Here is a 12,457-nt window from a genome sequence, read left to right as displayed (position 1 = left end):
TTGCCATTATCGCAATAAGTTCAAAATGTGACAAAAAGAAGCCTACCAAAAGGTGGCGTGTTGTCGATGTCCTGGCACCTTATCGATTGAACCAAACCGGCACTTTCATCTCAAACTTTTTAATCAAGGTTTGTAATTAGGAGGGAGGCTGCAGTAATAAAACACTTGATAACAATTTGCCAAGTTATCCTGTCAATTACATAGTGGGGCAAATAGCGTCATATAGGCTACGTTTGTCGGAAAATATTGCCAAAATGTTTGCTTTTAAAGTCCGACTTTGACCCCCCCCCCACCCTCCTTAAGTCATGCAAAATGTAGCCGATAATTTAAAGTGCCTGTATCCTGGAGCGCCATCACGAGGAAACGGTATGAAGTTCTCTGATTTCCATCAATGGCATTTCAAAATCACGACCATTCATTCTCGTAATAAATAGCATACATTGTTAGGATCAGCTCACTGTCCATAATAATGTTTATTGCTTTTGAAGATATTAATCTTTCTTTTTTTGCACTTTCCATTTTCCTTTGTACAACAGAAAAGTGACTCGTAAATTCACTGCATGGTCTTTTTGAATGTGTACACACACAAAGTAAAGAGTATTTACAGGGGTGTTTGTGAACACGGTACAAAGATGAAACAGGGAACTCAACAGACATAACTTTACATGGCCTTTACAACGGTGCTTTCACGCTTAATCAGATACCTCCACATCATAATCTGTACATTGGGGTATTGCCCTCCGTTATGTAAAGGAGGACTTAAAGAATTAGTTTTTATTTTTTTGCCCTTGGTTGGGAAACAGTGCATCTTTGTTTTTCAAACATTTACTCCTACAAGCTGAACCCATAACCTGGCTTTGATGTCATGGACAAAAAAAAAAAACAGACTGAAAATTATTTAATAAATTCTGTAAGTTGTTTAACTTTAGAAATAATGATATGCAGAACCCAATATTATTCACATTTGACTAATTACTAGTACTGTTACACCGGGTGAAAGCTAACTGTAAAAATAAGTCTAACAGCATATTTTAAACCCAAAAGGGCTCGCACATAGGGCTTATTGAAAAATGACCAAAGGGCACAATTAACTTGGGCTGAGAAAATACGAGACAATCCCTTAGGTAAACTCTGTCCTCATCATGGAAAAACATCTTCAAATGTGCAGATATTCTGCCATTAGTATTTTTTACTTTAATACACCTATACTGATCAATTTCCCCACATTTTTAAAATACTGAATTAAATCACACAAATACAGCTTACTCTTATAATACTGATAATAATTAAATGTAATATACATAGTAAAATATATACACTGAAATATTTATACAAATTCTAAATTTGCCTACCTCTCTCTCTTTCTCTTTCTATCGGAGTCCTTTAGGAATATGAAGAATTACTAAAACAATGCTGATACAGCTGTACTTTCATAATTTTCATATAAACAAAAATACAGTGATCCTCTACAAACGCACAATGAATTCATATACAATGTAAAGTTAATGGAGAAGGTAAAAAAAATGGGTTACATTCTCTGAGCAAACATCCAATTTCTCAACACAACCAATAAACATACCACTAGGTGGCAATAGCTGACAACCTTTCAGGAAAAGAAAAAGAAAAAACTGAGCAAAGAATTCAAAGATAAAAATGAATCCTCATCGTTACATTAAAACATGAGATAATCATTAGTCACGTATGTTGTTTGTTTGTTGTTAGCACTCACGTTGTCTAGCAACGCAACACCTTACTGCATTGTCTGCATCCTCAGAACACGGTAAAACCTACAATTAATAGAGTCTGGTGTACAGTGGAAGTGAAGAGCACAGTCACAAGGAACACCGTCGTGCGGGCATGACACACATTCGGAACAAGGAGACTGGCAGTTACAGGAAAACAGGCAAGTGCACAAAATCAGCTGTGTTTGACAGGTCAACACATAACACAGAGGTTTGATAAACCAGAGAGAGAGAAACAGAGAGAGAGAATGGAAGAGAAGGAGATCTTGACAGGGAAAGACACCAGAGATAGATTGAAGTGACTAAAGAATGGAAAATATAGGAACCGAAACCATAACAGTGGCATCAACAGATGAAGGGAGAGAAAAAGAGAGAGACAGGGTTAGCATAAAGGAGAGAGACATGGAACAGAATCCATTAGCTGTGGATAAGTTTGAGAGTCTCTGTCTCTCTGTGTCTGTCAACTAGAGCCTTGGAGGGAGAGAGGGACGGGGGGAGAGACGGGGGAGGAGGAGTGATGGGCACCAGGCTTTTTAGGGGATGGGGGGACACCGGGGGAGGGAGTGAGGAGAGGGGTGGCAGGGAACCTCCCTTTTTCCTGTCCAACAGGATCTGTGATCGGCCGGCCTGCCTGTCCTCCTTGGACATGCTGAATACAGGCTCTATCTCGTTCTCTGAGCTGCAGTCGCTCAGGTCTGTAATCTCCAGATCCGAGTCGGACTCGGGGTCTTGCTTCACTCCACCTCGGCACTCTGATGGGCTCTGTCTCCCTCCAGCCATGGCCCCCAGGCCCAGCCCTCCAAGCCCTCCAAGCCCTCCCAGGCCTCCCAGGCCTAGGCTCAGCCCCATGCTGAGCCCTGCGCCAGGGGTGCTGGCTTCAACCCTTTCCCTCTCGCCCCCGGAGCCTCCGTTCCCCAGGTCGGTCCGGCTCAGTGACAGGCCATGGTAAGGTGGAAGGCAGAGTCTCGCAGGTTGCCCACCAGCCGTGCCATTAGTAGCCCCGGTCTGCCCCCCGCCACCCCTCTCTCCCCCACCTGCCTCCCCTGGGGGCAGCAGGGAGGAGAAGGGGTGAGGCAGCTGGGACAGGCTGCTCTGCAGCGGGTTGTGGTAGAAGTGGGAGGGGTAGAGGGAGCCGGGGGGCAGTTTAGGGCAGTTGTTGAGGGAGAAGGCCCCTGGGAGGTAAGGGTTGAAGCCCCAGGGGTAGTCAAACGGAGGGTTGCGGGGGTAAGGGCCCAGAAGGGACGGGGGTTTCGAATAACAGGGGGCGCCTGGGAGAGAAAAGACACACAGAGAGGGGAGTTAGCTCTCATAGGGGCCAAAGGTCTCCTGACATACCACTTCCAAGAATGTTCACTAATTATGCCCAACGCTTATTAGAAAGTCTTATTAGCAGCCAGAGGGCCAAAGTCAGGCACAGTAGGCTTTCTACGAAAGGTAATTGTACATTCATGCATGCTAAAGATACTTTGCGCTCGTTCAAAACAGTGATGAACACACAGGAAAGAATGATCAGGCAAACACATTACATCAAAACCTAAATGAGAATTCAATCGTAATAAAATGGCTATGAATATAGCTATTTATCAGAATGTTGAAGATGAACTGGAATATTTTGTTCTGAGCAAGAAAAATAATTCTAAATAGAAAATCCAGTCAAAGTATGTGAAAATGTGTAACTTTGTATTAATGTGTACTAATTTGTACAAATCACACTGACAGTCTGGTTTGCTCCACAACTTGTCTGGAGAAAGAGAAAGCAAAAACCAAATAGGATAAATCTGAGGTGATACTGAAATTCAATTTTAATGAACAAACAAAAGAATTCCTTCCCACTAGTGCTGTACTTCTTTCCAACTGACAGCAAACTCTGAGATTTACCCCACCTATCTCTCTCTCTCTCTCTCTCTCTCTCTCTCTCTCTCTCTCTCTCTCTCTCTCTCGCTCTCTCGCTCTCTCGCTCTCTCGCTCTCTCGCTCTCTCACTCTCTCTTGCTCTCGCTCTCTCATTTGCTATGCAGGGCTAATTTGATGGTGGAGTCTCTGTGTGCTGGGCCAGGAGTAGCTGGCAGACACATGAATATTGAATTAGTCAGGCAGGCCTCACTTGCTTATGAAAACACAGTAATGGGCGCCCACAGGCCACAAACCAAAGCCTGCACCCTCAATTAGGCCCTTCCTGCCTGGGAAGGGATTAGGACAGGGGGGACACATGGGAGGGAGAGGAGGGGGAGGAGAGAAGGAGGGGGAAATACATCCTGAGGACAAACAAAGTAGGGGGGGCAGGTTGTGTGATGGGGAGTGTGTGTTCACAAACTAACTCACACTCGGTGGAGTAGAAACACACATTCTGATGCAGTGGAGGTGTAATGCACATACGGAGCAACCAGACTGACAAACAAAGGCACAATTGTGTACACGTACACACTGTAAGCTCAAGGAGTTGTGTCAAGACAAATGCAAATGGTCATGCTCTAAAAATACATCCTGTGATTTCCTTTCAAAGTAGACTTATCCTTTCTGAATCATTATCTTCCACTTTTTTTTTGCTCCTCATCATGTCATCCTTTCACTGTTTCACATCACATCATTTATGTAATCTTGTCATACACCCATCAATTCTCCTCCCTGTTTTACTGTAAACCTCTCCTGTTATCCATCTATATTCTTCTCTGGGAGAAGGAGTCTGACTCCTTCCACCTGCGGTTTGACAGGTGCGGTTAGGGAATCGGGCAAGTAATCTGAAGGTTGCCAGTTCGATTCCCGGCCGTGCAAAATGACGTTGTGTCCTTGGGCAAGGCACTTCACCCTACTTGCCTCAGGGGAATGTCCCTGTACTTACTGTAAGTCGCTCTGGATAAGAGCGTCTGCTAAATGACTAAATGTAAAATGTAATGTTTTCTTCTAATCCCTCCATTCTTGCCCTCTCTTATTCCCCCATCCTCTCCTACCATCTCTCTCACCTGAGCCAAGGAAGGGGAAAGCGTCCAGTCTCAGCTTGTCTCCCTCTGGGCCAGGTGCTGTGGCCCCTCGCTCGAAAAGGGAGGTCCCCCTCGCGGACTCTGGCAGACGAGGGAACAGGGACTGCAAGGCCTGAGAGAGAGAGACAGAGAGAGAGAGAGAGAAAGAGACAGAGAGACAGAGAAAGAGAGAGAGGAAGAGAGAGAGAAAAATAGAAAGAGCCACAGACAAAGAGAGAGAAAAGATGGAGAAAAAAGAAAGAAATACAAAACAGAGAATGAGAATACGATGAACACACGTGAACATGAAGAGAACACGACGATTAACTCGTATCAGTTCCCGCTCGACCACATCTTAATTTCATTTTGGGACCCCCCCCCAAAAAAAAGACCTAATTTAACCCTCTCGTCGCTCTCATCTTTTACTGAAAGTCATCGGCAAAGGCACCTTGTGGCACCCTGGGGTGTCTGACGCAAACTGCAGTTCAGTGGCAGCAAGGACGGGATGAAAGAGGTGCCATGGGACTGTGGCGTACGGAGAGGTAGGAGGACGTGGAGGCTCAAAGACTCAGAGGAAGGAAAAGTACAGAGTCAAGTGGGGGCCAGCGATTAAGAACGTGGGCACAAAGGATAGAGAGAGAGAGACAGAGAGAGAGACAGAGAGACAGAGAGAGAGACAGAGAGAGAGAGAGAGAGAGAGAGAGAGAGAGAGAGAGAGAGAGAGAGAGAGAGAGAGACAGACAGACAGACAGACAGACAGACAGAGAGAGAGACAGAGAGAGAGAGAGAGAGAGAGAGAGAGAGAGAGAGAGAGACATAAAGAGAGACAGAGAGAGAGAGAGACAGAGAGGAAGACAGAGAGACAGAGAGACAGAGAAAGAGACAGAGAGAGAGAGAGACAGAGAGAGAGAGAGAGACAGAGAGAGAGACAGACAGAGACAGAGAGAGAGACATAAAGAGAGAGAGACATAAAGAGAGAGAGAGTAGAGCATGGAGCGCCAAAGCAGTGTTAGGGGACAAAAGATGGAAAAAGCCCCAACAGAATTCAGGAGAGTAAACAACATAATGATGGTGAGGTTAGGACCGAGTGGAGACGCGCGGATACTGTGCGCATGTGTGTGCTTGGGTGTGTGTGTAGAAGTAGGCGTGTGTTTGAGTGTGTGTGACTGTACAGAATCTGTACGAGCCGCTGCATGTTTGTGTGTGTGTGTGTGTGTGTATGAGAGATGATGTACATGATTGCATATGTGTCTGCAGCTGTACTTTTAACACAGGGAAGAAAGGGGGAAAAACAAACGAAAGTGTGAAGTCGTGGGGAATCGAAGGAGAAGATGAGGGATTTTCGTTCCTTTTTCTTTCGCCTGGCTGAGATCAATAATATCTGTCACCTCTCAGCTCCAAGTTTGAAAGGCGAGACTGTACACCCAAGCGGCACAATCTGGCTTGCTTAACAAACCTGCATTAATGACCGAGCATTGATCTAATCTGACACACTCTTTGACGTTTATTTCTTTCATTTTCAGTCGATGACAGTCACGTACACCACCCGAGACAGGGATGTGTGAGAGGGGGATAATGTCTTCTTTTGTCTTAAGGACAAGTTAAAACCGTCTCTCCTCTTTCTCCTTCACTTGTCTTTCTTCGCCGGTCGCTTTCTTCAAGAACTGAAGACAAGTGAGGAGTGTATCCTTTCAAAAAAAAGAGTTTGACGTGAAACTACTTTCCACAAAATAATTGGAAAACGTTCATTGGCAAAGCAATTGCAATGTGAAAACAATCATACTAATCAGTAAAATGTGTACTTGCACAACTACAAGATTTTGATCCGGAGTCGACTCCCTAGAAATAGTGTTTCTATTGTTACATTATATTTACAGTATATTCATGCAACGCCTCCGGTGGTCCGGAAGCGTTTATTACAATAAAAATTCAACTATGTCTCTGGGCAAATAATAAGTGATAACCACTTTATCATCAGCAGTCTGCAGCTATTAGAGAAGCTGAATAAAAGATAGATATTCTGAATACAATTCATCCTCCCTGAACAGAAGAAGACAGCATGAGAGGTACACTGTTCGCTGGTATTAAATGGATTTTTACAGCTACTCTGCATGGGATCTGTTGTTCAAATCAACCCTAATAAACAATTAAAGATGGACAGGTGGTTGCCATACGTATCTCTGTCTCTCTCAACTGTCCATCCTCCTCTCCTCTCTCTCACCCACCCACGTTTGAATGCTCTGCATCAGGGCATATCCTAGCATCTTGGCCTCTCTAATCTTTCTGGCCACTGATCGGATAACACCTAGTAAGGGTTGTTGTGCAGCTTCATCTCTTTTTTTGATCCTCCCTCCCCTGGTTCCTCCATCCCTCCATCCCAGATTACCTCAGGGGTGACAGGGCTGCAGTCGGGCGCTGCTGAGCCACCGTTGAAGTGATTCTGGGCCAGGAGGAAGGGTGAGCTGGCCATGTCCAACAGAGGGTAGTTGACCAGGACAACCTTGCTGAAGTTAAACTTGTAGGTGAAACGCTTCCCTTTGGTCTTGTGCAAAATGCGTTTGTTGTAGTAGTATCTAGGAAGCAATGGGAGGATGTAGATGGAGAAAATAAATGAGGGATGGAGGAAGAAAAAAAGAAGAAGATTAATATCACTCCAGCATAACTCCAGTCATGTTTTCTTTTTGATAGTTTTCTTTTTAACTGAAGTCAGTCATTTTTTATTTGCTCACAGTCAGTGTCTATAACTTCAGTCTAAGAGGATCGCAATCCTGCTGACTTGCCTTGAGTTTGTTTACCCCCACACCTTTCTAATCAATGAATGCTTGGTTGGAAACCAAACGAAACTGCAAGAACCGAACGGAAGACAACATCCCTTCAAAGTTGGAGCTGGTTACCGTCAGCAACAGACCATAATTAAAACATCTACACATGTCAATCAGCCCCGGAGGCTGTCAGTCGTTCTGGCAGCGCTGAAGGATGACACTGAGGGGCGGGGATGACGGACGTCTCCATGGAAACGACCTCAGGTGTCTCCCGTTGGGGATACCTGCCCTGTAGCATGCCAGCTTCCTGTGCCAGCTTCCTGTGCCACCCACTGAGGGGGGGGCGCTGCACAGACGAGGCCCCCCCCCGACACAGTACGGTGTCAGAAAGTATAGACGGTACACACACTGCCATATGGCTCCGGTGCAAGGGTTTAGTTTCACAGGTAAGGGGGGGGGAGGGGGGGAGGAGGAGGGAGGGGTGGGTGGGAGGGGTGTAATGAACCCCTGCTTGCTCCCCCACGAGAATCAAATGTAGCGATACCACCATTTGTGTTACATGTGTCATTGTCATTTTGAAAATGGGCGCAGAGTTGGGGACCACTGTGTTTAAGGCCAGAACAGTAGAGCAGATACGGACTTACATCGGCATGAAGAGCAAGGGGGATCGGTGTGCATCAGCATGTACGATCAGCAGTGCAGCTCTTGTCGTGAGATCTGCGCGTTTTGCTTCGCGTGGCAATTGTGCCGTGCCCCTTAATTGAGCAATTAAGCAAGGCTAATCAAGAAGGCTAATTATGGCCCAAGCCAATTCATAACAATTAGACCCTTACGACAGCCCCCATTAACGAGAGGGCAGGGGGAGACCAGGGGTGTGTGCGGTATGCTGCGCTATGTTTGTGTGGGTGGGGGTGAAGGGGGGCTGTATAATGTCATTTGCATAAGCAAACGAGAAGGTGGGGGGAAGGTGTATGTGGGGGGGGGGGGGGGGCAAAATCCAATAGGATGATGTATTGTGCAGTGCTATCGGTACAGACCCTGTATTGTAGCTTAAATCACCCATGCTTAGCTTTCAGAAGGAGGACGGAACAGATTTATTCCCAGCAAGCCTGAGCTATTTCTTATAGGGACTTCGTTTTAAAACCAGTATAGAATTTTTGTGATATGGTGGCTTGATTGTAAACCTTCCCTTAGGAAGGATGTTCAAAGATAAGATGAAACTGAGCTGATTGACACTGCTGCCTTTAAAAAACTTTTCTTTCGACTTTTACAGCTGTGGGCAAAGATAATTAAGGGGGAAAATATGAATTCTAAACATGGCTGTAAGCTTCAACATACATATTTGCTAACGTTGCTAACGATACACATTTTATATCATGGGACTTGGTGGACAGTGGAGTACACTTCCACTTTATTTAAATCAAGCTGTGGATAAACACATAGCTACTCAATGAGTAGTAACAGAAGTCAGTGATACGAAAGTATATTCTGAAAGTGAACACACACACAGACACACACACAGCTCCTACCTTAGCGCCCTGCTAAGCTTGTCGTAGTTCATGTGCGGTTTGCATTTTCGAATCCCCCACAGCCGGGCAACCTCATCGGGGTCTTTGATGACAAACTCTCCATAGTCGCCCTGCCACGCAATCACCCCCTGGTACTCCTCTTTCTGCAGCAGCTCCAGGATGAAGTGCCACAGCTGGATCTGCCGGGAGCCGGGGCTCGACTCGGGCTTGTAGGCCCAGTCTGGGAAGGCGATGCCTGGGGAGAAGGAGCAGGAAAGTGGGAGGAGGTGGGATGAGGCCTTTTGTTTTGAGTGCTTGCCAGGGGGATAGTTGTCCAGATGACTGATAGGTAATGGAGTTAAGGGATGATGTGTTTAATATCACAGTACGTGCCCACAGCGGTGTTGGTCTGTGTCAATGCCCTCTAGCATTGGTCAGCTTCAAATTGATGGTACTTGGTTGTTACTGGATATCTATTTGGCCATCTTACACATCTAACAGTTTTAAGCGGCACCTCAACTCGAAGTCGAAGTTATACAGCAGATGCCTGTTAACTCCTCAAAATATAATTTTAAAAACATAACAGACACTCTTTAATGACTTCTACTTTTTCTTATTTTAATTTTTTTAAGGAATGTATAAATAATTCTCTTTATAAACCAAACATGTTTTGCAGGATGAACATATTTTTTTAAAATGTTTTTCGAACACTTAAAAGGGGATTGTCTCTGGTAAATAAAAACATGTTTTTGAAAGGCATTCCACATGGTATTTCCCCATATTACTTTCTAATTGATTATATTGCACAATAATGTGCAGCTAAATTATATGGTAGCAAATACTTTGAATACCATATGAATAGCTTCTGGAGACTGTAACCTAAAAACAGAGGGCTACCTGTCATGTGACTAACCTGGTGTCCATAGAGTAGGGACAGGTGGGTTTAGCAGCAGATCACTGACACAGTTACAGTCCATGTCTCCTCAACACCTGGGGTGAGGGAGATGGGGGAGAGTGAGAGAGAGAGAGAGAGAGAGAGAGAGAGAGAGAGAGAGAGAGGGGAGGGAGGGAGGGAAACAAGGAAAGGGGTGAGATAAAAGGAGCGGTGTTGGGCGATAGGGGAGAGATGGATGAGAGATGGATCAAAAATGGAGGGGGGGAATAGGTGGAGAAAACAGTTGAGTTAACCTCAAGAAAAAGTTAGAACTGAGAGATTACCTAAAGAGCTGGAAGAAGGGAACAGAGTTTGAAAGGTCTCTCAAATCAATGGGACAATATATAGAACATTTCTCTAGTAGAGATATGAGTAATGGAGAGCGTGGCTGACGAAAGGTGGTGGACATCTCTACAGTTTATTTACACATGAAAAAACGTATACGTTTGTGCCTGCTCACACTTCTCTGAGAACATCTCAGTAGTTACTTAATGGCGAATTAACAGATCATTTAAAATATTTAAGATTGAAGATGAAAACATCATTAGTGCCACACACAAAGTACGCACACAAACATGTTAACCTTGCTCCACAGGTGGCACCTTAGAGCCTTGATTGAGAATGGTAAACTGTTGCTCATTAGTCCTTTGGTGAAACGCTCATGCACATTTATGTTTTTTGTAAAGAAGTTCTAAAGGTAGAAATCGAAATGGAATAATATGCATCGGATTGAGCTGAACATGATGTGGTTGCATCTTACTTGGATACAGATTTCCAAATGTTAATGTGAATTTGTAAAAATGTTATTAAATGTAGATGTATACTTAATGTACACACAACATTGAACTTGACTTGACTAACTTGATGGACATCTGTTTAAATAAATGTCAATGAAGGGAGGTGATTCCAAAAGATTGGATTTTAGTTGGATATTACCATTTCATCAGGTTTGTTTAACAAACCTCACATGGAAGAGAATCCCTGCCGTTACACTAGTACCTTTAATAACGCTCTCTCTCTCTCTCTCTCTCTCTCTCTCTCCCTCCATCTTTCCCTCCACTCGCAGCCTCTATTTAATTATGCTCTGTGAATTTTGGATTTTCCCTCCAGCATTGAAATGGAACGTGAATTATTGAGGTGTGTTTGTATAAATTATTATCGCTAACTCCGGGCATTTCTCTCCCTCTCTCCCTCTCTCTCTCTCCCTCGCACTCACCGCTCTCTGTCTCTCTTTAGTCTTTGGACCGTGTGTCTTATCACTCTCTCTGCACTCGCTACATCTTTCTGTTTCAGGTCACTCCTTTCTTCAAATCCAGTATTCCTTCTTCTTCTTCTTTTCTTGCTCGCTAGTTTTTTCTCTCGAATCCTGACATTCCTGTTGCAAACTCCCTACAACCACTCCTCAATTAAAACTCTCAATTTATGCATTTTACATTTTACAAAGCTTTACCTGAACCACACTCATAATAAGAACTATTCCATAGATCGTACTATGGAAAATGTGTACATGCCAACATATGCACTTTCTTTTGGTAGTGGATTTGATATTGTAGATGCAATTCATTTGAGTGGCATCTATTTCAAAATGTATACCAACATGATCGCAAAGTGAGCCAAATCCACCAGAAGGAGCTGCATCATAGCTCTTAGTTGTAGCACCATGCTATACCTTTCCCATTTCCAGTGGGCTTAATGATTATCAATACGGCATCATCTGATAGTTTATTATAATCCTGATCTCAGGCAGGTGCAGTATAGGTAGTGTGTGTAATGTCCTTTGAGGATTGAGTGTCTGGGTGTGTCTAAAAGTGCCTTTCCCAGCTTGAAACCTATTCCTCAAATGTTTATAGCTGCAAAATCACTACCCCTTTTATTGCCTGTCAGCCAGCCCTATCCATACAGGTAAATCCTTCCTTTCTTCTCCCCACCTACTTTCTTTTCACACACCTACCTATTCACACACTTCTCTCTCTGTCCCCTCCTTCCTTCCCTCCCTCTCTTTCTTTCTCTCTTTCTCTCTCTCTCTCACTCTCCTGCTCAGTGAGTTTTGCTTCGGCGCAGTAATTTTCCGTTTGATTTCGGAGGTAATGCATTTTTTACAAATCAAAGAGGAAGCAAGACACCCCCCCCACCACCACCACCCCACTCCCTCCCTCCCTGATCTCCCTCGCTCTCAACCCCCCCCCCTCCCCCCTCCCCCCCTCGCCTTCGGCCCCCCAGGCCAGAGAGGAGATAAAGGGGCCCCCATCATTTCCTTGTTAGTTTTGATTTGGGCAGCAGAGGGCTTTCAAGTTCCCCCCATCACCCCCAGAAACATTATAACTAGCAGCCCAGGGAATACTGCTCCACACACACACACCAGCAGATACGGAGAGACACAGATAGACTAATGGATTGCATATACACGGTACACGCAGACAGTCACAAGAATAAAGCGTTCACAAACACATACACACAGGTAGAGACTGATCATGTGATCCACAGGATACACAATGAGAGAGATGCCGTAGATATCCTGCCTGAATCAATAGAGGCATATACTAGCACACATCTCA

At 44.7% G+C, this 12,457-nt stretch overlaps 1 protein-coding gene across 1 annotated transcript; it reads right to left on the bottom strand.

The window, feature by feature from the left end:
• Positions 1-2,159: 2,159 nt before the first annotated feature.
• Positions 2,160-9,945, bottom strand: erfl1 (Ets2 repressor factor like 1). The gene is made up of 5 exons (XM_067238571.1): positions 9,882-9,945; positions 8,990-9,224; positions 7,085-7,271; positions 4,702-4,831; positions 2,160-3,010 (listed from the first exon to the last, which is right to left on the bottom strand). The coding sequence occupies exons 1-5, from the start codon at positions 9,943-9,945 to the stop codon at positions 2,160-2,162; spliced, it is 1,467 nt and encodes a 488-aa protein (XP_067094672.1).
• Between the last annotated feature and the right edge of the window lie 2,512 nt (positions 9,946-12,457).

The sequence above is a fragment of the Osmerus mordax genome, chromosome 6, assembly GCF_038355195.1.
Source record: "Osmerus mordax isolate fOsmMor3 chromosome 6, fOsmMor3.pri, whole genome shotgun sequence".
NCBI lineage: Eukaryota > Metazoa > Chordata > Actinopteri > Osmeriformes > Osmeridae > Osmerus > Osmerus mordax.
This window is presented reverse-complemented; position numbering and strand designations above follow the sequence as displayed.

What these genes read in the sequence shown, in the direction of transcription:
- erfl1 (XM_067238571.1), bottom strand. Translation starts at nt 9,945, where the DNA reads ATGGACTGTAACTGTGTCAGTGATCTGCTGCTAAACCCACCTGTCCCT. An exon ending in AAGCTTAGCAGGGCGCTAAG is followed by an intron (nt 7,272 to 8,989) that starts GTAGGAGCTGTG and finishes ATTGCTTCCTAG; the next exon opens with ATACTACTACAACAAACGCA. An exon ending in TTTCCCCTTCCTTGGCTCAG is followed by an intron (nt 3,011 to 4,701) that starts GTGAGAGAGATG and finishes TTTCTCTCCCAG; the next exon opens with GCGCCCCCTGTTATTCGAAA.